This window comes from Tauraco erythrolophus, chromosome 4, assembly GCF_009769465.1.
Source record: "Tauraco erythrolophus isolate bTauEry1 chromosome 4, bTauEry1.pri, whole genome shotgun sequence".
In the NCBI taxonomy this organism is placed as follows: Eukaryota; Metazoa; Chordata; class Aves; order Musophagiformes; family Musophagidae; genus Tauraco; species Tauraco erythrolophus.
In genome coordinates this window covers 54,168,619-54,193,520 of record NC_141468.1, presented here as the reverse complement: position 1 = coordinate 54,193,520, position 24,902 = coordinate 54,168,619, and the positions used below count along the sequence as shown (strand labels likewise).

General features: G+C 40.9%; 1 protein-coding gene across 1 annotated transcript; it reads right to left on the bottom strand.

The window, feature by feature from the left end:
• Positions 1–865: 865 nt before the first annotated feature.
• Positions 866–24,849, bottom strand: LOC147528855 (uncharacterized). The gene is given in 8 exon segments (XM_086610731.1): positions 866–941; positions 13,510–13,538; positions 13,540–13,848; positions 18,506–18,521; positions 24,193–24,248; positions 24,250–24,578; positions 24,581–24,677; positions 24,679–24,849. Coding segments are annotated over 8 exon segments (1,083 nt in total).
• Between the last annotated feature and the right edge of the window lie 53 nt (positions 24,850–24,902).

The window sequence follows — 24,902 nt, the reverse complement described above, 5'->3', positions numbered from 1 at the left end:
GTGTTGAGAGGGTTTGCCGTGCCAAGGCCACCCGAGGAAGCTTGGACGAGGCCGGGAGGTATCTTATGGAACAGTTTTTCCATAACATGTTTCACCAGAGATGTCGTTTTGAACATAACAATTGTATCACTGAGCAGGCCGACTGCACGACTACAGATAAGAAAGCGTGCTAACCCTCTAAACAGTTTTGTCTGTTAAAAAAATGGCAAACTAGGAAACAACTGGACCGTATTCATCAACGTTATTGGAGGCAGCCAGGGCAACCTATGTGTTTTCAAGTTCGTCATAGGCACTATGGTAAAGGGGTTTGGGAGGGATCTGAAGGACACTGGCTGTGTTGCCATGTTCAGCATATTGATGAGCATAAGGGACAGCTTAATTCAAAACATGAAAGTGAAAGCTTAGGCTCACAGGAGTGAGTCATGAACCCTGGCAGCCAGGGCCAAGTGGAGCCAGTTTCTTGAAACTGAATGGAAGAGGATCAATAGGGAGGGGTAAAGTGAAGAAGTACCTGAAAAGTGCACCTAAGTCATTCCTAGTTGGTAATAAAGGAACTATCCTTTGAACAGCCATACAGATGCAGCATTAGCATGCTGAACGATGAGAACCAGGAAATACTGCATTAGCCAGGCCAGAAAAATGATGTGAGAATCATTTAGATACTATAGGGAATATACAAAATTTTAAATTCATTTATGACTAATGTGCCTGACTCATTTTACACACTGTCTTTATACTGTTACCTGCTGGGAGTGGTGTGGATCTGTCTCCGACAGCAGTTGTGTGACTATGGGAAGGTGTTAGCAGGAATCATTACAGGTGACTCATATGCATGGAGTTCATTCCAGTGACAATGGCGGTGCATTTAGGTGGGAACAACTGGCTGAGTGCAAGAGGGAGAGAGTTCCTCAGATTTCTGTGGAGGCTGTAGAAGACGAAGCCTGCAATGAAAAGACATGGCACAAAGGTTCTGATGCTGGAATTTAGAAATCACTGGGTACAGAGGCAAATTTTACAAGGCAACTGAAATATGAGAACTTGGCTTGGAAAACAATTACTGCTACATCTAAAGATGTTAGTGCTTTGCCACGCTAACCAAAGAGCTTCCTGTGATGGATACCAGATGACTAATAAACACTGTCTTCTTGTGAAAGGCAGCTTGGGCCACTGTGAGCACTGCTGGTGACATTATCCGTTTCAAGTCCCTATGAAGATCTGAGCTAGTTTGCTTCACTAGATGGTGCTGCATCCCAAAGGGCTGATCTTCACATTCAGTGGGATGCAGGGACTTGCGCTTAACAAAGCAGCAGTGCCTAGAAGCTTCAAGGGGGACTTGAGAGGCTGGAAACGAGGCTGCTGAGTAAAACTTTGCATATCCCTAATATTTGGCTATCAGATGGTGGACTGAATGTTAACACTAGCAGCCATAGAAAAAAAAATGAATCAAAGAAAACAGTAAGAGAAAAGGAATATAGGCATTTCCCAAAGGTGAAGATTACAGAACTATGTAAAAATAAAGCTTTAACCACTGGGAGGTTAACCAGGGCATAGCTGATCAGCCAGCTCATGAAGAGTGTTCAGTCTAAAATTCCTGGGTCAGAGCTCGACAGGGTCCAAGTATACAGTCTCTGCCAGGTGGAGGTAAGGAGGGCAGTTCTGACCCTCTCAGCACCCAGCTGGAAAGCTATGGAGAACCATAGCAAGAGGACTACTCTGCAGCAAGCATGATGGCATGTATGTTATTTCAGTTTTGGATGCTTACAATATTGATTCCTATTTTACTGTTCCGGAGAAGACTCTAATTTACACTTCAGATAGTCTCCATCTAATATTTAATGGGTCAAACATTTAATGGGTCCAAAAGTCAAAAAGTCTTAAGTAAATTGAATAGAACTTTAATTTCAGAAAGATCATAGATTCTTCAGAAGCCTTCAGCATCCATATGTTTACGGAGAAAAGCTTGGTGTTTACAAAACAGTAAGAGAGGGATGGCTATTGAAGTTGCCACCATGATAGGAGAATTTCCTCAAAAAATGGAGTATACATATCAGTATCTATATGACTTAGAAAGTTTATAGCAATTCTTTGAATTACATATGTCTCTACACTCTAAAAAAATGTGATGAAGACTTATTCATCTTTCGTAGGTGAACGTTTAGATAGTAATCTGAATCACAGTAAACATAGAGAGAAAGTAGGTGAGATTATGGAGAGTGGCACAGACAGGATCCCAAGAAATGGAATTTAGGTAAATCCATTGACTCAAGCAGAGAGGTTGTAGCAACACAGATTTATACCACCAGGTAAGATAGGAAGAAGCTGCCTCAGAAACAGAGGACCCACAAAGAGTTAACTTAGTAAAAACTCATATAGGATGTGTCTGCTGCCATTGCTATAGGGCCAAGAGTATGCTTGAGTCGGAAGGGGAAAAACTTTGCTGCTAACTCATCAAGCTGGCTGCTTACTTCTCGTGTGTCAGTTCCACTTGTGTGCACCGCAGTGGTTACTAAGAGCAAACAAAGAGGGGAAACACTGTATGATCACAGCAGAGTTGGGCAGGAAGAGTGTCCAGTGGTATCAGGGTACAGGGGCTGAGGTAATGTCTGCCAAGCCCTATTTAGTCCTTCCATCAAAGTTTGTTTCCTATGAGTAATGCTGAAATGCATGTTCAGATCCCTTCCCAGGATGCTTGTAGCAAATGTACACCTGAATTATGGTGCCTATAGATTTTGCTGTTTGATATTCAAAGACAGAGGCAGTCATGGATGCTGTATTACCAGACTTCTGCAGGGTAACTTGACAGTCCTCGGAGATGAAGGAGCTAAATTTATGTCATCCCTTCCCTGGTGCTTTTAGGAAGAAAAGTCTGAGTTGAGGTGATTCTGAGCCGTCACTTAGCATCTTCAGGCTGATAGGCTAATGAAGACATGGGACTTTAAAATAATTTTTAACATATTTATGCACTAGCATGTTCAGAACTGGAATCTGCATTTACTTGCAATATGCCTGCCTGGTCGCAAGTGCTAGTGAGAATTCACAATTCTCCCCCTTTGAGTGGGAGTGCATTGAGTGGGAGTGCATTGTTGGATTTAAAAACCAGAAGTAATTCTAGAGAAAGAAGGAGTGGCATGTATGTGCTGATTCTTATGGAGAAATTCAGTTTGTGAGTTAGGCAAGGAAAACAAAGTCAAGGAAACAAAATGTGATATGACAGTACAGCATTTGCTATTCACATGGTATAGGGGAATCAGACATGATATAAGAGAATAGCTCTAAGGTGCCTGATAAAGATCCTTAAAAAGCCATCAGATAGCTGGAAGAGGTGAACTAAGTTGCTGAATGCCAGGAGTATACTTTATAAATGTGATGAATTTGTCCAATGAGAGAAGAAAAAGGAAGAACTTGTACTAAGCTCATACACTTGCTGAAATTGATGTACCTTTCAAATAACTAACTGAACAGAAAGCAGAGAGGTGCAAGTTTATTGCTCTCACAATCTGTGGCACTTGTCCATACCTACAACTGATGAGACAGATAGGGGAATACACAGCTTTTATGGGTAGCTATGAGGAATTATACTGTCATCACTTCCTTCCCATTCTTCTGCCCTTCATGTTTTAGGGCTGTTTGTTAGAGCTGCTTGTGGCTTACTGGTAGTGAAGTGAGTGTATTTAGTCTCAGATGCCTGACTCAAATCTGCCTTTACATTCAAACAGAATTTGTGGATTCCTCACCTTATCTAAGCTACCTGCTGCCTTTCGATCTAAAAGTTAGTAAGGAGATGAGAGATACACTGCAGTGTTTCGATAGCGTTTGTATTTTTTGCTGTACAATGGAGAAACATGTCCTGAGTTAGGAAGGTACGTGCCTGACTGCAAAGCTAAGGAAATGTGAAAAGATGGTGGAAATGGCTTAATTAAGACACAATACAGGTAGCTTTTCAAACAAAGCAGCAGATTGAGTCCTTTACTGAGATGGTGACACATACTTGTAACATATTCCAGCACTGTTCCTGTCACTGAGCAGTATACAAAATTTGCCAAACAATAGAACGGTCTCTGAACTCTGGAACATACCTCAACAAAGTAGTTGAAGCTTCTCAATCTTTTGACAAGCAACTGATGGTCTTTTAAGATATGCCAAAAGCGGATCTGGGACAGTTTTAATGCAAGCGAATGCTGAGGGAAGGAAAATGCTGGTTTTACTTGAAAACTCTTCTTGGCTTCCTTTCTGATCTAGTGCGTCAGTGTAGCAAGAGGAAGGGAAAAGAGGGATCAACATGAGAAAGAATTGCAATGACTGAGAACTGTGCAACTGCCAGGTTCCTACAGAGCTGTGTTCGAGTTTGGGGTGACAGTTGTCACTGTGTTTTGGTTGTATCATATGAAAGGTTTCAGTGACAGATTCTAAAGATGAAGTATAAGCTTTCAAGGTTATAATACAGTTGTTTGGGTTGTTTTTTTTTTTAATATGAGTGTGGATGCTCACAAAGAGGTTTTCTCAGCTTCTTTTTATCATGAGGGAAATAGGCATCTCAATGAATTTCAGTTGATTTCCAGAAAATGTGTTATATGGGAGAAGTGATCTTATTCAGTCGATTTTTTTTTTTTTTTCCCCCAAAGACAGTGTAGGAATGTGTAATATTTGTGTGAAAGATCTGTGAGATTCGACTCTCCCACTCAGGCTGTATTGTTATGCATTGAGTGGGTTAACAGTCTTTGGGGAGGGAGATGCAGGAGGTTGTTTGTATAGCTGCCTGAGTTTGTAAGAGGTTTAAGTTGAAACACAACAGATTCTGAGATCTGCTTTATGGACTCAAGTACCTACGGTAGCAGTTGGACACATCAAAGTCTATTAGTGACTTTCCAAAAGACAGAGCTATTGCTTCAATAAGATAGTTTGCCTAAAATTTGTCTTATTTTCTTTATTTGATCAAGATATATTTTATTCCAGTTCACAAGTACATTGTACTCACGTAGGCATCAATTGATATAGCTTATTTTGGAAAGACTTGCATGGACCTGCAAATATTTCTTCTGACAACATACTAATTTTGGTTCACTAAACAGACCATGGAGGTAAACTTCTTGTCTCACTCAAAGATCTTGTCTCAGATCTCGGGAAGCTGTAGGAGTCCTTCTAATGAAGAAGCTGTGCCTAAGGCTAGTTTAGAGCAATAGTAAAGAAGTCTTGCGCAAAAGCCCTGTAAATACTTTCCAGTCATGGAAATGTGAAAGTCTGAACAAGATTTTTAGTGATGTGCATGAAAGCTGCATCTTAGAAACACATTACAGATGCGGAACACTAAGCTGTATGTATAAAAACCTAGAGAGGCCTGAGCTAAAGGCAACATCCAATGTATTGAGCAGAGAGACAGGCAAGATGGTTTTATTTTCTACAGAATGTGAGAAAAGAAGTAGCAGAGATGGAGCATGGAAATGAATTCTATTTTAGCTGCATTCAGCTTAAGATGATTGCTAGGCATCTAGTAGTTAAGATTTGATTTTGGAATAAGAAGAAGTGACATGCTTTGTATAAAACCATCATGTGTTTTTTCCATTTCATCAAGATTCTCAAGACAAACTTTAAATGAGAGGAAGTATAGCCTTTTCCAATAAATAAATTAGTTCTGAAGACCTTCCCAAATCTCTCTTGAAACCAAATATGACAGTGCATTTTTATTCATATTCTCCTGATGCACATTTGCCGTTATAATTCCGAGCTGCTACAAATGCTGCAGATAGATAGAAATCATCTTGGGGAAATAACACTATTGTTTGTATATATAACTCCTGAGTAGCCAAATGCATCTTTATCATAACACTTTCTCTGTTGTGGATTTGGTCTGGGAATACTCACAGGATCAAAATAGACTCTTCTAGGAATTAACCATTGGCAACAAACAAAGGGACACCTAAAATAACCTAGTGATGACCTCCAATATTTTTAGATCAATGCATTTCTCTTCAGGCCATTTCTTACTGCATTAGAGTATGAATTTTGAAACTTTTTGGCATAATTGTTTCCATTTTACATTCTTACTAGTTTCCCACTCACTTGCCAGAATATTTCACTCCAAGGTCAAACTATCTGCTGATTGAGGTTTGTTCAAGCAGCTGACAGAAACTGGTTTGGGCAATAGCCTGACCTTGGACTAGGAGATTCAGCAGCTTAGAAGTCAGCAGTAGAAAATTACGCAAGTGGAATTCCAGTTACATGGGGAAAGTAGTTTTTTGTTGGTTACTAAGCCTTGTTTATTCAAGGAAGTAAAAAAAATATCTTTGTCTTCACATAGTTATTTGGCTATTTCGTATTTTTCAACAATAGTGGTATTTTATTATTCTATGTAATTATATTTTCTAGATTATTCTTTACAATAATATATACCATTCTGAGCTTTTGGTATATATTATTATATTATCTTGGTATATATTACTTCTAATAATATTATTTCTAATAATATATATGTAATTACATCATTGTGCGCTTGTACTTCAGAATTTTAGAAAACTAATGTTTAAGAACAAGTAGTTGTTTTGCATTCTACATACACGTGGGAAGGTTATTTGCCTAGTTTCTAGAATAGTGGAACATGGGCATGTTGGCTTTATTTCAGTTTAAATGAAAATTAGAATAATTTATTTTTAGAGCAATTGATGTTGTTGTCTGATTATATTTTATGAAATAAAAACTGTCCAGAAACAGGATTATATGTTTATCAATATATCTATAGAAATGCAGAGACTGGATCATTAAATCTCTAGCAGGGCTGTAGGAAAAGCTACAATATCAAAAAGTATAATGATACTAAAGAAGAGTAAATAACTGCTAGAAGGAAGATTAAAATCCCACTCTTGCAACCAGCTGCTAACAAGAATGGGTAGAAGTGCAGGTGTTTCCCGCAGGGATTCTGACTTCTTTTGGTGGTAAACCACTGATTGCCACTGATACGTAAGCCCACAGAAATTAATCGGGAGAGCAGAAGTAGATCTGTTAGAGCTAGTATGGTTGAAGTAAGCCTTCCTTTAGCCTTTTTTTCCTTAACACTTTAAAAGGCAGACCATTACTTTCAGTATTGGTTCCAAAAGGGATAGTAGTATGCAAATGCTTAATGGGAGCAGAGTACCTCTATTAAATCAAAAAAATTACTCTTCCTGGTGTTTGGTCCTGCATCTCATAATCAATGTGGCAAGTGATTTCTAGTTTTTACTGTACTAGGTTTGAAATAGCTGATACTTTTATATCTCTCTCTCCTTATTCTGAACCACCATAATTTGCTATTCATTTTTATTATTATTTCTGTTTAAGGCCTAGGATTTTTTTCTGTTTTGATTTTATTCATATTGCTTTTTTACTAGAAGTTTTGGATAGGGTTTATATTTAACTACATTTAGTCTACTTTAAAAATACTTCAGAATATTCTATTATATTTTTTATATATATTATATTTATTTATTTATATAATAAATATAATTATATAAATTATATTTATTTAATAAATATCACTTTATTAAAATGATATTGTCAGTAGAGTAACCTAGAAACACTGCTTTATCAATCAGAATGAGACAATCTAACCCTTATTCCTCAGACTGAAAGACCCTCCACAAAATTGGAAAGATACGTCTCTTAATAGGCAGACTAAGTGAAGTTCATCAGCTGTACATTTGAACCTCTCTCTGATGCAGATAGAACTTGGATGGAGTAGTATTCCAGGGCTGAGCTGGATTCATGTGAAACGTTAGGCTGAGAGCTGTCTCTTCTGAGATGAACAAAAAGGAACGCAGAGTAAGCAAAGCAGTAAAAGATACATACCTATATAAAATGCCAAAACAATAATGGAATAAAGGTCTTGGCCATTTGTAATTCAATAAAGTTTAGCTTGTGTGCCTTAACATACAATTTCATCTAGCATCAAAGTGTAGCAAATCAAAAAATGAATAAAACAGTTTCGGCAAATAATCTATAATATATACATAGTCTGTTGGGAATCCCTGTTTAAGAAACAGTGATGTGGTTTTTGGAAAGTTATGTGAGTGAAGAATCCTTCAATCATCTTTTTAATGTGAGATCTTCTACATGACATTTTTCAAGTCTGTTTTCAATATCCCTGTTATAGGTTTTTAGAGAAAAAAGGCAATAGGTCCTAATTCTTGCAGTTTTATCATTCTGTTGAAGTCTTAAACTGCCAAGCTGACAACTCTTACAGTATCCATTTTCTAATGAACAAGAGACTTTTACTTCTCATTTGCCAAAGATTACTTTGAACCCATGCAATTATCTCCTTACAAATATATTAATAGTACCATCCATTCCTTTAGCATAGCAATTCATATTGCCATTTTATAGGACACAAAAGACAATTATATACATTATATATAGACTATCCTGCACAACATTATAGGACACAAAATATAATTATATACATTATATATACACTGTCCTGCATGACATCCTTGTCCCTAAATTTGAGAGACATGGATTTGATGGATGGACCACTTGGTAGATAAGGAATTGGCTGGATGGTCGCACTCAAAGAGTTGCGGTCAATGGCTCGATGTCCAAGTGGAGACCAGTAACAAGTGGTGTTCATCAGGGGTCAGTATTGGGACCACTGCCGTTTAACATCTTTGTCAGCGACATGGACAGCGGGCTTTAGGGCAACCTCCGCAAGTTTGTCGATGACACCAAGCTGTGTGCTGCCGTCGACACGCTGGAGGGAAGGGACGCCATCCAGAGGGACCATAACAGGCTCAACCTCCTGAAGTTCAACAGGCCAAGTGTAAAGTCCTGTGCATGGGTCGGGGAAATCCCAAGCCCAAATACAGGCTGAGCGGAGAATGGATTGAGAGCAGCTCTGAGGAGAAGGACTTGGGGGTGCTGGTTGATGAGAAGCTCAACATGAGCCAGCAATGTGCGCTGGCAGCCCAGAAAGCCAACCGTATCCTGGGCTGCATCCAAAGAAGGGTGGCCAGCAGGTCGAGGGAGGTGATTCTGCCCCTCTGCTCTGCTCTCGTGAGATCCCACCTGGAGCACATCTGACATCCTCCAACTGGTACTGGAGATTCAGTGTCTAGGAACAGACTAGAATGAGTTCAAAGTAAAACCCCAAAACGAGCATTATGTGCACATTTGGTCCCTGGGACTGTTTCACAGTACAGATCTGCTCCGATTGCACTGCTTTCCTTGTTAATATAGCCATACCCTACTCTGCTAATTAGGAAACAAGATTTTTTGAAGCAATACGAAAAGCAATTACGCCATTTCTGGAGAGTTGCTTTTTAAAATGTCTATACTTGAAGAAAAAGCCTTTTAAGACACCACTACCTCCACTTTTCTTGGCAGAGAGAGGAGAGAAAAATTGCTTATAAACTTTATGCCACAAGTTAAACATTGCTTACTTGTCACAGAACTACATCTTCTGTCTGTCTTAAAGAGCTACAGAGAAGATTTTCAGTGTGTCCTCAGTGTCATTAACATAGATGACAAAACTGCAGTTAAATACCTAACAAAGCATGCCAGCGCGTTGCATGTGGTATTGCATCTGCTTCAAGTTTGAAGTTTACAAACAGGGCCCATGCCCCTGGTTTGTCTCATGACGTAGTTAAGAAAGAAGGTCCACATCAATAAACTCTGCTACAAAAAGTGTTCTCCAGCTCTGGAATTATGATGTCTTTCTATTTAGATCTTTGGTTATTTCCTTAAAATACCAAACTTAATGCACCATGTACTTTCCTATGAGACTCCATTTTTCCCAGGCTGCTCTCCACAGACCATCTACACATCTAAATGCTGTCCCTAACCCAGAGACCACTGGTCTGTGCAGCTCAGCTGGTAGGCAGCAGATCAGTCACAGATGAGAAGATTCAGCGCAATGGCTCTGTTCACACTGATTTACTACAATCATTTGCAGGGACTGAGAGAACAGAGAGCCTGCTCTTATCCGTGCTGCAGATGTGCATGGCTCCTCCTCCGAACCCATAATAATTTCCTTAAAACACATACAAAGAAGCATGCCTGAGAATAATGTCTATCCGACTATAATATTGCTCTTGCTGTTCTTTCAGATATCCCAGCAATGTCCACCTAGACCTCACTCAGCACCATGCACACTCCAAGGAATGTGCTTCTCCTCTGTGACTTTTCAGCACCTATATGATCTGTAGTTTGCAAAAGCCTGATAGTTCAGGGAGAGCAAAAATTGGTGTGTTTTCAGGGAAGTATAAGAGGAAAAGGAAATTAGTTGACCAGTGCCTTAATGCCAAATCCCAATTTCAGTGAGGGGTCAGATGACTCTCTTGCCAGTCCTGATCTGACGTCAGATGCAGCATCTGAGCAAGCTCTGAACGGGCTTAGCCACTTGGCATAGCGCTGCACTGTGTGGAAATACCAAAACAATGTAATTACAGCAGAAGGATGTACCAGAACAGTCTGTCTCTGAAGTTAGTGTATCTGGGATCATGTTGTGTATTTCTGATAGGGTGCTACTTTACATAGCGTGGGTACGCATTTAATGGCCAGTATTCATAGTACCACAGGTGCACAAAGAGAAGGATCTGGCAAGATAAAACATATGGAGATTACAAGACGAGCGACTGTTGCTAGCGGGATGCAGTAAGAGACTGCGATTTGCCTTGGAAAGCTTAAGGATTGTAAGATGTGGTATTTGGCGTTTGGGGAGAAGGAACTGTAGTAGATGATAGTATATGTAGATAGTAGATGCTGTTGTAAAGGATGGAAAAGAGCATGCGAGTGGTATTCTCTTTTCAGAGGAGAAGAGGAGGGAGTCCAGAGAAAATATGGGAATCCACAGAAAGCACTGGGCAGGGAGGCAAAGACAGAACACAGGAGTGAAGGGGAAAAGTCTCAAGGAACAGCAGAGAAAAGGAAAGGAAAATGGGCTGCAGCATCCTAAATGCTTGTGATATTTAAAAAGTAGGGTCTCAGGAGGAGAGTCTTCCCTTAAGAGAAAAGAAATCACGCCTTGAACACTGATGGAGGGAGGTTTCTCAAGTACAGCCTCAGAGGCTGCTCAGGAGAATCGTAAGAGACAGTCTAGACCGGAGAAAGAAATATATGAAAAAGGAAAAAAAAAACACCTTCTTTGGAATTCTTCCTAAAACAGGCACTTTCATTTTGATATGTATATTCATTGTGGTGTGGGGTTTTGGGCAAGGAACATGGTTAATTTAGCTGTGGCAGACCCTAGGCCTGTTTCTCAGATCTAAAATCGGGCAAGCTTCCCTTTGATAACAGCACCCCTGGCCAGTATCTAGCGACAGCTCCCTGCGCCATAGTGATGCTGGCTGCCTTCACACATCAACAGGGGAGCTCCAGGCTCATTTTCTAGGGGAAATAGCCTTAATTTGTTACCACGAAGAATATGGTATCAGTAGCATTCTGAAGTGTTTCTTTTTTTTTGTCTTTGGAAAAGCTTTCGCACCATTAAAAAATATAAATGAAGATTTTCAGCAGAGGCAAAGGTGGGAGCTAATGTTACGTGCTCCTACAATTTCCATTATCTAAGATGTTTTTCGGAGAAGCAGTTGGAGTAGAAGGCAGAGAGTGGGAGTGCTGAACGAAGGTGAGGGCAGATCTCCACGAAGCGGGTGGAGCTCCCTCAAGCCTCTGACTTACATTCTCTGAGTCAGAGAATTCAGGGTTGATGGTGGCAATTATGTATGCTGGGTACAGCAGAGATCTGAGATAATGAGATAATGGTCTTAGGAGAAGCAAAAGGCAGTAGCTGTGAGCAATAGAAGAAGAGAGTAAGAAGAAAGGAAAAACATGAAGTGGGAGTAGGTCAAGGCATATGTTTTAGCAATGGTACTGGAATTTCAGGTCTTCAACAGGTGATACTTCCTCTCTGGGGCTCTGTAGCTATTAATATGGAAGAGAGACATTAAAATGTAGAGAGACAGTCTGGCGATTAGTCCCTGAGAAGTTTGCAGACAGGGACCTGTGGGAAACTTCCTCAAGGAAAGTGTTTTGCCCTGAGGGTATAAATGGTGGAGCCTTTCTTCAGGGTTGTTCTTAAGCAAAGGGAGCTGGGGAGGTTCAGGCCAAGATGATCTTCTCTTCATTAGCAAGCTGTAAGAGGTCCCAGTGCATTTTGGAAGGCTTGGAGAGATTGCTTTTCATTAGTGTCATGGGATGACTTTTCAGGTTCACCTTGCTGTAGCCTGAATGGCTTGATTACGCCTTGTCTACGCTACGCTTCTCTTACAGTCTAGGATGTTTCTGTACTTTATTAATTTTTTGGATAATAAGTTTGTTACTTAGCTTTGGTCTGGTGACTTCATTTTGTGTCCTTTTTTTATTTCATTTAATTTCACTTTTTTTTCTTTTTTTTAATTTTGCCATTTAGTGTAAGGTGATTACTTCATTTTCGTAACTGAAATTACTGCAGCATTTTGGAAGTATACAGTTGATCACTAGTTAGGCTGAATCCAATTCCCTTTAAAAGGCTGGTTACCCAATGACAGGTCACATGTGGGGTTAAAGAATTTCAACCGTAGCCTGAAACTATTCTACACTGTACTATTCAGTGAGTAGATATATTTGTTGGATTTCAATACTAATAGTTGCTTGACCACCATTATTGTATATGAATTCATTAATCTTTTTTTTTCTGTTCTATGCATTGCTGTAGCACCTCTGTTATTATCATAATTTAGTACATCTCTATCATTTCCTTTTATTTTCAATAGAGAATACCTGAAAAGTGGACATAATTAGATTGCTGAATAATGCAAACCACAAGAGAGATTTACAAAGAGGAAAACGAAAATACAAGCTAATGGCTAGTTCAACCCTCATTAAATACAATATGTAACATTTATGATAAGGTTTCCGAATTCCTTAAGCATCCTGTATAGCCTATGGCCTTTGTTTCAACCCTAGAGCTCTGCAGCCCCTCCATTTAAAGTGCAAAGTACACAGTAACTGTTCACAGGAAGGGAGGTTTTTCCATTTGCAGGTGCATGTGCAGTCAGTAAAATAGTTTCCAGTAACTGCTGAGTAAAATTCCAGTTCTCCACATCATTTCTACCTCAGTGGGACCTGTGGAGCTTAGAAACACTCTGATTTCTGAATCTCCTTCTAAAACTCACTCCGATGTCGGAGATGTTTTTTCTTTATCTCAATTCTATCCTGGTCAGCACCTCACTCATCTTCTCTTTACTAGTCATTTGACATCCATCATTAGTGTACACTATCAGGATGTTCTAGTGCAAAGCACTGAAAATCATCATGGTGAATGCTTGTTATCACTCCAGAACACGTTATGATCTTAAAGACTGGACCTATTACAAAATAAGAATGCTGCTTCACTATATGCAGAAAGAGAGTTATATTAGTATGTGGAGAATCAAGCTCTGTAATCAAGCTATTTCCTGCTACACATCTCTCCATAGTGCATGTCACATGAGTACGTTTTAATAGGATAAATTGAAGCAAAACAAATATCTCAATTTTACTTTGCTGTTTTTTGAGAGAAATAGGAAATACAAAAGGAAATTAATACATCCAGCACTCTTGGGTAATAATTAGCACAGGATTTTGAAAAACAGTCACACAGAGAAGAATATATGCAGAGTCAGAGACCGCAGTGACCTCCCACACTGCAAAGTTCTTTAGAATTACTGAAATTATAAACAAAGTAAAAGCTCTTCTTTCCCAAACAGTCGCCTCGATGTCACTTGTTTCCACATTCCAGCTTCTGTTGCTACATCCCACACTCTCTCTGTTGCTAAGTGCTTTAGGCTTCTGCAATATGTTCCAGCAGCTCCCTGTTTCTCTCAGATCTCCAAACGTGCTATCGTCTGAGAGCAGAATGTCTAGGTTTATCTGACATGGTACGAATAAAAGATTAAACTGTACAAATTACAGCTTCCTTAAGAATATGAGAATTTTTGATACCAAAAAAAGGTCTTTGTAATCTTGCATGCCCTTTTGTAACATTTTGGTAGAACATGTTTTCAATTCACAGTAGGATATGTGAGGGATGGGGGCACATTATGGCTCCTGAGAGCATCTATAACTAAACCTTGACTGTAAGTGACAATAGCAGCACAGAGTACTTGCAGAAGCTTAGAGCAGTGCTGTCACTGAGCTATGCAAATAAAGAAACTCATAAATAAATGGAAATCATAGGAAAAGTGAAAAAAGAAGACAATACAACAGTTAAGAATTTATATAATTTTGTAATTATATTACTAAGTATTTACCGCTACATCTATTCATCATCCTGGCTTAAACATTGTTTGGTTTCTTCTACTCCTGTAGCAGGCATGTAGTAGCTTCTGTTTAGGAGATAATTATATTGTCAGTTATTCACCCATCTATGCCTGTCTTTTTTTTTCTTGGTGGCTAAGCATCTTACTAAGTGCCTTTACCCATCTTGGGGTACAATTCCACATCTCCCTATATCCTCAGCGATGGTACCAACACACCTACTATGACTGCTGGCAGGCTTTGCTGTATCTCTTCTATTCAAGTTAAGATGAGCAACATTAATAGTGATTAAAGAGCTGTCCTAAAAGCTAACATATAATTAAATTGGGTGCACATCCCCCCTATCAGATACAAGACACATTCTAGGTACAAACTTATGTTAAATTTGCCATATCCCAAAGCCAGCTCAAGGTACAGGCAAAATAGGCAGTATTTTCATGAGAAAGTAGCTCAGCACATTAGGAGTCGATCAGTAGAATGAAACAGTTGATACCGAGGCACCTCATTTTTCCATGATACGTGTTTTGGGGGTTTATTCTGGATTATATTTAGCCTGGTCCCTGGAGCCAAACACCTCCGCTACACATGTGTTTCAAAGCTTTCTGAGGAGAAGTGTTAGGTATGTGCTAGAGGCCCTTGTGACTATGCAGCTCACATGCTATTTTGGAACCTACTGTCCCCATTAGCACTAGGGTGCATGTGGAGCAGATTTGAAGCAGAGCTGCTGTTCTCATTTCCCCCTTAAGGAATTTAGTTTGTATGTATCCAAATCACCCTGAGAACTGAAACACCACCTGGTATAAGGAGACAATGACAGGATTTTCCTCCAAACTGCACTACTGCTTTGAAACAAATCGCCAGTGTAGACACAGGCTTTGACAGCCGCAATCTGCCAGTTCTGCTAGGGCCTGGGGAGGAGATGAGCTGCTTTAGGCTGAATCTCCTCCCTCCACATAGACCACGTTACAATATTGCTGCAGGCCTTCCTGCGCTCCTGTCAGTGCTCTGTCTTCTTCCTTTTCCCACATTCATTATCACCTTCAGGAAGAGGTTCCTCATCTGCCCCATCACCATCCATGTGGAAGGTAAAGGAAGCAAATTGTGGCTGCTGAAAGATGATGCAGGCTGTAGCGAGGACTGAAAACGGCTAAGACCTGAGCATGGAGATGCCATAGCCAAAGAAAACTGAGGGAAGAGTGTCTCTAGGGTGAGGAGGGCATACACAGCTTGTGAGAGAGGGGTGTAAAAGCTCCCATGGCTTCTAAAACTCTCCTGCTTTTTTTCATACCTCAGCCTCTTTTCATCCTCAGTCAGCCTCCAAAAACATCACTGGCAGTTCATAGTACTCTAACATTCCCCTGAAACGAAAAAAAGACCCCTCTCAGTGTCCCTATTTCTTATTTTGAAATAGCTCACCTGCTACTGCTGCAAATTTTTATTAACTACACAAATACAGCATTTTTAAAACCATGTTTCAGCAGATGCTTTCTCTCTGCCTCCTTCTCCCCACACAGAGGAAAAGAGAGTTTCTTTTTAAATCTGCCTGGTTTCTCCTGTTTCCCAGTCCTCCTCTTCGCCTCCAGACATGTTCTTCTGTAAGTGCATGCTGAGACAAAAGATATCTTGACTCTGTCTTCATTCCCTCAGTTAGTCTGGGCCTAAAACTAAAGCTGATCACCGCTCTTTCCCTTAATCAGAACCTGGGATAGGATGTTCTGTTGCTTGACATCTTACAAGCCTCTGCGGAGGGCCAGGGTTAGGACACCCTCTCTCACAGTACTGTTAAATGCCCTGGGTTATTTTGAATCAGAGAAGAATACCAGCAAAGGCAGACATTACCCTCCGCTGGGATGCAGCAATTAATAACTAAAAGGTGGTCTATGAATCAGCTGAAAAGCATGCCTTGTCCCTTTCTAACTGGACAAAATAATAGGACACCCCAACTTGATGTGGGGCTGAGGCCCAGGCCAAGCACGTATGGCACACAGCCCCTGCACCATTCTCTGCGTCCCACTTCTTTTCCCCTGAAGCTCGAGTTAAACCAAGTAGGCTCTACAGTGTAATCATATGCTTAACTTGCTAATAATCAGCTCAGTGTAAATATCGACACAGCGCTGCAGAGAAGCTCAAATGTCATCGTAATCGTTCCCCTGAATCACTTCAGAGAGAGCACTGCACGTGGAAGGAACAGGGAGAACAAAGTTAGGGGCCAGAGGACAAACAGGTGCCTTACAGCAAACACAGGAGAACAAAAAGGAGAGAGGAAAAACAGTACAAGAGCCAGTACAGCTAGGGTCATCTGGAGTCATCCAGCTGGACTCTGACATGGCGGAAAAGGAGCACCCAACAGAGCAACTACAGATTTGCATGAGGTGACACCACTGATAAGATGTTCAAGATTTTTCTATGTGGAAAGACTGGGAAAAAAAATCAGAGGCAGTAGCCAAAACAGTTTTGAATTCAGCTGACAATGGTCAAAATCAAAAAGTGTCCATGTAGTTCATTGGCTAGTATCCAATTAAAACAAAACCAAAAAATATAACCTCAGCTGTAATGGATAGCAGTTTGACATCTTTGCTGAAATGCTCCTACAAAGGCCAAGATAGGTGGAAGTGACCTGTATCTCATGCATAAGGAGATCAGTCTAGGAAGCACTGACACACATTGTGTTGCAGTGCTGTGCCCACTACAATTGCAGAAAGACAACTCTCATATTCCCTTTAACAGCTACAAATGTCTCTTTAAGGGTAGTATACACAGATGCAGTGTATTCTCTGAACTCTATTCTTGGTATGTAACTAAGATACGACTGTTTCTATGGAGAACTTATTGGTGGGCAAAATAAACTGTTTTGATGAATTATAAAAAAGGTAAATTAATTTTAAAAACAAAATATTGCACGAGAATGCTAATGATATGAAATCACGCTAATGTAGAATTTCAAGTACATACTTCCCTCCTCTTTTTAATTATTTTTCTTTTAAATTTTTGTAGACATTTATCCTAAATTCTGCATGGTCTACAAACTGATAGAAATTAATATCTGTCCTGCAAAATACTTAACTAACTGTAACAGCCACCTATGTAGTGGCTACAAAAGCTCCAACTAAACATTTGTTTGTTTTTAAAAGCTAAGTATAATTGTACAGCAATTTACTGTGGATTACAAGTATCTACATGACCATGAACATGCCATGTTGTGAAGTGAACAAAAGAGCTTTGAAATAAAAATGGTAAAGGCAAAGAAGGAGAGAACAAATAAGTACGTTAAATAAAGCTCAGCATTTAATTTTAACATGCTTCAGTGCTAACAGCTAGACTCTACAGATGACAAGTAATAGATATGTGGGGGTTTGTTGGACATTCCTGCTTCTTTCTTGTTTATAGCTCTAACTATTTTATACTGTGCTGAAGCATACCTTGAAAAATGCTGTGCTTGACTTAGAGAACAGCTTAGTTGATCAGTCAAGGATTTGGCAAAGTAAATAACAAGAAGCTACACAAAAAGAAATCAGTGAGGATTCCACAAATAAACCAATTGGAATTTATGAATGACCTCTTCTTATCTTTACATTTGTAGAAATTATTCATGTCATCTGAAGATACACTTTGATATTTTCAGTGCCAGAAATATTACGTTACATATTAGTTTAATCAATTGTCTTTTTTTTTTTGGTTCTTCATAAGAAAGCCAGCCCAGGAGCAAAATTCAACCTTAAATGCACATGCAGAAATGTGAAGTTTCTCACTGGCACCTCAGAGGAAGCTTTTCTTTCCATGAGCAGGTAAAAGCTGCCATATATACCCTTCTGGTTTTACGCCACCCTTTTTTCTCTCTCACTTGGTTGCAGTCTTCCAAATCTAGCACCAACATATGAGTATATACATGGCTGCCTAAAGCAGGAGGATTCATAGGACAACAAAAAATAGCTAAGAGAAGCCTGACTGATCTGGCTGTGCTGATTTTAAAAAAATGACACACCACACCTCTTTGTCTCTCCCATCTGCCAGAGGGTACCATCCTTGTAGGAGGTGTGGCAGAAGAAAATGTAGGCATCTGACTCACCTGCCTCAATGTCCTCACTAGTGGTTACAAGTAATTGCCACGCTGTACAGGGAAACCTGTACGGTTCCTGTCTCCTCTCCCTCAGGGTGTAACAACTTTCAGCGGAAGGGTAGGGCAACTAGCTGGGGCAGTAATGCATTAAACACTAACATCTTAATTCTACCTATCTACTCTGCATAGTTAGTGTTGCTAAGATTATAAGACAGTAAAAGCTTTTGGCCTAGACTGCCAGGCAAAGCCCTACATCTACTTACCTCCTAATTTCCTGCATTCTTTTTCCAAATCTTCTCTCTTGCATTCTCTTTCATCCATCCCAGCTCTCCTTCTGTCCCCCGTCTCTTACCTTAGTGCATTTTTGTGCATAGACTATCTCCCACTGACATGTCAAAAGCTACCATTACAAATTTGAAAGCAGCCCTGACAGGCAGCTGCCAGTGCACAAAAAACTCCAAAATGTAGTTGATCTAAGCATGCACAGGGATCTCTAGAACATAGAAGGAGTTCTATGCACATCAACAATACATCGTATACCCTTGACTTGCAGCGCACAGAACAATGCGTGCAGTACTCAGTCCTCCCTACAGTATCATACGTTTCCCTCGACCCACTCATTCTGTCCCCAGATTTCCTATACTTTGTTTATCTCCAACTTCTATTATGTATATTGGTTCCATTTTCATCTACCCTTTCTCATACTCTTCATATTTTCTATATCAGATTTTAGCTCTGGTCCCACTTCTTTTATTCCCATGTCTCTCCACACCTTCCTGTCCAGCCTTAAAAACATAAATTTGAGAATGATCTAGTTTCATCTTCGCTGGAACAGATACCATCTTTGCTAGAATAAGCTTCATTTTTATGTAACAGGATTACAGGGAAGTAACCAGCTGTCATGTCTGAAAGCAATTTCACTTAAGTCCTAAAATTCTCTGGAGACAGCAGCCATTACAAGGAAAAAGTCAGAAGTTTGACACCTATAATCTTGTAACTGCAGGAGTCTATGTGTATTTTGTGCTTTATTTTCAAATCCACTAAGTACTTTGAATTGGCAACAGTACAAATGTTCTGAGACTCACTGATGGCATTTCTAATCAATTCTCAGTGAGTAATGACTGCAAATTTCTATGAAGCAATTTACTTGCAATGAAGAAGAGAAAGAAAAGCTTGCTATTCTGTCCCAGACACTGAACCTGCATCAAAAAAACAGAGGAGAAGAATAGGATCTTCTTCCCCTGCCATTTCAGATTTCTCTTTCATAAAGGGAGAAGTGTATCACTGAATGGTACTTGAAAAGGAGAAGCAGCAGAGGTGTGCATACACAAGGGACCAGCTTTCATTACCTGCAGATCTTCATTGTTTCACTCAAATTCTTTTCATTGGCTTTAGTCTCCAACACAAAATGTAAACAAAATGTCAGAAAAAAAAAAATCTCTCACTAGACTAGATTTTACTAGTGACTTATCTTCTACTGCAGAAACCTCATTTTTAGGCAATCTACAGAAAATACTTCCCCATTTCCTATCTGAGTATGATAATTGTACTGGGTTGAGGTAGGGCTATTATCTTTGGTTTAGAGAAGCCAGAAGTCCTGCTTTTCAGAGCAGTAGCAAGAAATAAAGGAGTGTCTAGCCATTTGTGAACCAGGGCAGAAATGTACAGTCTCTCTCTGTGCTATTAACTTCCTTTGAAAAGGATTAACCTGACTCTTGCTGAAGTCAATGGAAAGACGTCATTTATATTAGTTGGAGGAATCTCCAACTAGGGAAAAAAAATCAAGAAAAATCAAGCAACAAAACTTGATTTTCCACTAAAACAATGCCATAACCCAAAAATATGCACAATCAGTAGACATTTTCTATGTCCAAGTCCCAGAAATGCCAGATGTAAATAAAAGCATCAACTCAGATATTGTAAAGACATAAATTACTATCTACATGAATGATAAGTAATCTTCAAAATTTAGTGATAAAACGTACAAGGAAATGAGAAATAATATTTAAGTAGCATTTTGATATGTTGTGAAGCTATATATGGGAACTGAAAGGTTAAGCAACATAAAGGAATAGGAAGAAAAGACTGGACAATAGTATGTCATATGTATATCATAGAATCATAGAATGGTTTGGGTTGGAAGGGACCTCAAAGATCATCTAGTTCCAACCCCCCTGCCATGGGCAGGGACACCCTCCACTACACCAGGTTGCTCAAAGCCCCATCCAACCTGGCCTTGAACACCTCTAGGGATGGGGCATTCACAACTTATCTGGGCAACCCATTCCAGTGCCTCAGCGCCCTCAATGTAAAAAATTTCTTCCTTAGATCTAATTGAAATCTACCCTCTTTCAGTTTAAACATTTAATAAATGTTAAAATAAATGTTAATAAATATTTATATGCTATAAAATGACAAAATAAAGAGATAAGGGATAAGCACAGGATGACATAGACCTTCCAGTAATGGTAATTTCTCCAGCAGTTGATCAGTTTCGAAACACCAGCATATCTACACAAATGCAAATCTCAAGTGTAGATAACAAACACCCCACTATTTGCACTTTGGGAACTCTTTCCTTCTTGCCAAACAAGCAAGGTTTACAAGAACAAACAGTAGCTTTCCCTGTTTCTATCTGAGATATACAGTGCAACTAAGTCAATGACCAGTTATCTCAAATCTACTTATGGCAGAAATGGCTACAGTTCTTGTTAGCAGAACAAGTATATCGCTTTTTGTTTCTTGCTTCTTCTTGTTTCTAATTCCTGATTCCATTCATTCAAAGAGGAAGGGGTTTGGTCTTCCAGAGACATTAGAGAATTATTTCTTTTTTAGCCCAGAGGCCTGCATGTATTACTTTGTACTAAATCCAGGTAAACAGGGAAATACTTTATATGAATACCAGCTTGGTATAAGAAAGCAAGCAACTATCTTAACTTGATTATTTTAAATGGATTGGAGTTTTGCGTAGGTGGAAGACAATCATTAGAAAAAAGAGTGCTACGCAGACTAATATATAAATAGCTTGTGCTGTGAGCAGAACAATAGCTCTATTTCTTCTCTCAGAGCACAGATACAATTAGTTAGAGGATATTGCATTCTTCAGAAATTTTTGGCATCCAATAGAAAAAAACAATTGCATTTCAAAGCAAAATACTGTATTTGAAAATCATTTCCCCTTTTAATTACCTGCTAAGACTTTCAGTCTTTCCCCTGCAAATGAACACATCTCTTGTAGTTGAGCACAATGCTTTCCCACAGCCCTGGTTGGTTGCGAGGTCGCTGACTCCTGCTGCTGTGACACAGAATCCTCAACTTGGCTCTTGTCAGGAAAGTAACTGCTTACCACATACATTGTGTAAAAAATACACGTTTCTGTAAGGTTTCCATCTACCATTTTGTGAGCTTTACTGATTTAACTCCTATACTTTTACTGTCACAAAATAACTACATCCTTCTGTTCAATAAATGCAGAGGCAAAGCCACTATATTCATATTCAAAGCAGGAAATCTTGATCCCCTGACAGCACTGTATTCCTACTGCTGGATTTATATTCTAATGGCTGATGTAGATTTCATCAGATTGTCCAGTGGCAATAATTCTTTTCATGTAACCTGGGCGTATGCCGTTCTTGCTGGATTAGAAAGCAGACATATTGCACTCACCAGCCAATCCATCTTAAAACTAGTTTAAAATATTAATAATCATGGTTAGCTAGATGGAAATATGATTGATTGCTACATATCCCACTAAATAATAAAACAAATCTATAGCTATAGTTCTAAAACCAGGCTCATGGGATAAATTAATCAAAATCAGTACCTATGTTTCAAACTTATGTCTGTCACTCTTGCTTCTGTACTGTCTTTTGGCCAGATGTGAAAATCTTTCTCTGAGGGCACCAGGTAGTGGTAGATACAAAGGCCAAATGAATCTCAAGTGTTAGACTGTTACAGGCTCTTGTAACAACTCATTATTCTCCCCATTATGAGTTGAAGCCCTTAAAATATTCTCATTGCACTGCAATCAGTGTTGACCCCTTACTTTTTGGGTGACTCATCCTAATTGCTCATGTTTTAGTTTCTTCTTTTGTTTGTCATAATTACTTTTCCTGTCATAACAGAAGTATCAATGGCAGACATGCATATGTATAAAGTAAAACAAGCATATTTTACTGATATTTTTAATACTTGAAAACAAAAGCACAGCTTCATAAACTTCCAACCCACCTTCTCCCCATACTTCATATATGAAACACAATTTCCTTGGACGTGCTGCAATAAATGCACTCACTGCTGTGCTGTCTCAAGAACTTGTTTCACAAATCATGTATATAATAACAAACTTGCACACAACCATTTATAATGATATTACTTATCCAAAATAGTCTTCAAATTGAATAAGATAAAACAAAACACACATCGCCTCGTTAGCAGTCAAAGATTAGGAGAACTGGTAGGTCTAGCAAGAACTGGTAGGTCCTGAGCTTTAAAGGAGATACGTAAGGGATATCTTTGCATTACCAGGAAGTTCAGAGCTTTTATGTCTGCTTTCTCTGTGTTATTAAAAATCCCACAAGTTTTGCAAAAGTAAAGTAGCTATCCTACGTCTTGAAAACATCCAAAAAGACCTCAGTAATCGTGTTTTGTCTCTAGAGACAGCAAGTTTGTTTCTGAGTCATATTTACTGCTTTTTATCCTAAACTGATTTCACCAAAAGTCTACATCAGCATGAGCAAAGTGGATTTGTGTGCATGGAAGAAGTGGTTTCATGCTTGCACTCCTTTTTTAGGCAAGAGCAAGTGGCTTCTTTTTACTGGAAAACATACTTGTCTGTGTTCTGGTTCGCTTGTGCTGCTGGAAGGGTGCAACAGAGTTGGAAGCAGGGGAATTTTCAGCTGGCACTGCTCCTGTGAACGCAGCTCCCACTTCTACTGTGGAGAAGGGCTGGCTAGAATAAGCTGCACATGTAGTTCCTCAAGGTCCAGAGCTTGCTGCTGCAAATTAAAATACACTCTGGTCTCCGCCTAGACACAGCACAGCGCAGAGCGGACCCACCTGCAGAGTGATGGAGCTTTGGCCTCCCTCAGCATATACAGGAGTGTGGTGAAGCAAAGACTAGAAAGAGTCTGTGATGTGGCCTGGCACTGTCAGTCAGCAACTCTGGTCTGCACAAAGACGGGAGACCCATTTTGATCAAAGGCCCTGTGGACACTGAACTTTAGTGACAAAGGAAGACAGAGTGAGCAATCGGGCAGTGAAGATCAACATAGGTCCAAAAGGAAAAAAATCAACGGGCCAAATTCTGCCTTACATGTACCTATGATCTGGTACTTGAAGTTCAAACCCATGTCACTAAAATCACTTCACATTCAACTTTCCTGTTATATTTTGTTCTTCTCGTGGTGGAAAGAAGTTAAAACCAGATGATGAAGAATTACTGGGTCGCAAGCCTAGTTTTTAGCTTTTAGCTCTTGTTCAGTGACACACAAAGCCTAAGAAATTAGGAGTGGAAGGGGCTGAGAAGCGAGGGCACGCGAACTGGACGACTTCGAGGAGAAAAAGATTCTGTGCACGGGAAGGAAGCACGGTTGGCACTGGCAGCGATTTCAAGAGGGATAGTACGGGGACCGCGGATGCAGGAAACAAAGGACAGAAAACACCACAAGAATAAATAAAGGATGAGTTAGAAATCGATCTAAAAAGCCACACAGCTTTCCGTAAGTTCAGTTACTGAATTGTCAGCCGAGGGAGGCGGAGGGGAAGGGGGGAGGAATGCCTGCTACCTCAGAGATGAGCTAAATCACCCGCAAACACAAGAGGAAACACTGCCAGGAGCCGGAAAACATGAAGCGAGCAAACGTCCCTTCCCACACTGCCCTCCCCGAAACCGCTGCAGCAGACCCCTCGGATGGCCGACGGCAGGGAGGGCCTCGGGGAACCCTCCGGGGCCTCCGGAGCCTCTGCCGGGGAGATCCACTTCCTCCCGCGGGAGGAGGCGGCTGCGCAGGGCCGCTGAGGAGGAAGCAGCAGCGCCCCCTCGGCTCGGCCTGGCCAGGCGCTCCCCGCGGGGCGGGCGGCCCGGGGAAGGGCTGCAGCAGGAGTCTCCCCCCCGCCGCCCGGGGCATTCCCCGCGGCGCGGGCCTCGCGCTCCGCCCTCCGTCCCCCGCCGGGCCGCCCCGCTCCGCTCCCCGCGCAGCCACCGGCTCGGCCGGCGCCAGGGCCGCCGCGGCCGCTAGGTGTCGCCGGCGCCCGGGCCTCCCCCGCCGCCCCGCCTGCGCTCCGCCGCCGGCGGGGCTGTCTCAGTGCGAGCCTCCGCGCTGCGAGCGGGCGGAGGCGTCAGCCCGCAGCGGGGACGCGCAGCCCAGCTCGGCTCGCCCCTTCCCCGCGCAACCCCGCGGCCCGGCCCCGCTGACGCGAAACCTTCCGGGCCGGTCTCGGCACTGCCAGCGGCTGGGCGGGCGGCTCCCGAGCACGGCCTGCGGCCGCTCTCCGGCGACAGGGAGCCGCGGCAAGGCGAAGGCTGCGGCGGCGGCGGCGGCGGGGGGAGCAGCCATGTTGGAGCGGGGAATAAAGTGACTTTCCTCGGGGAGGGAGCGCGGCCGGCGGC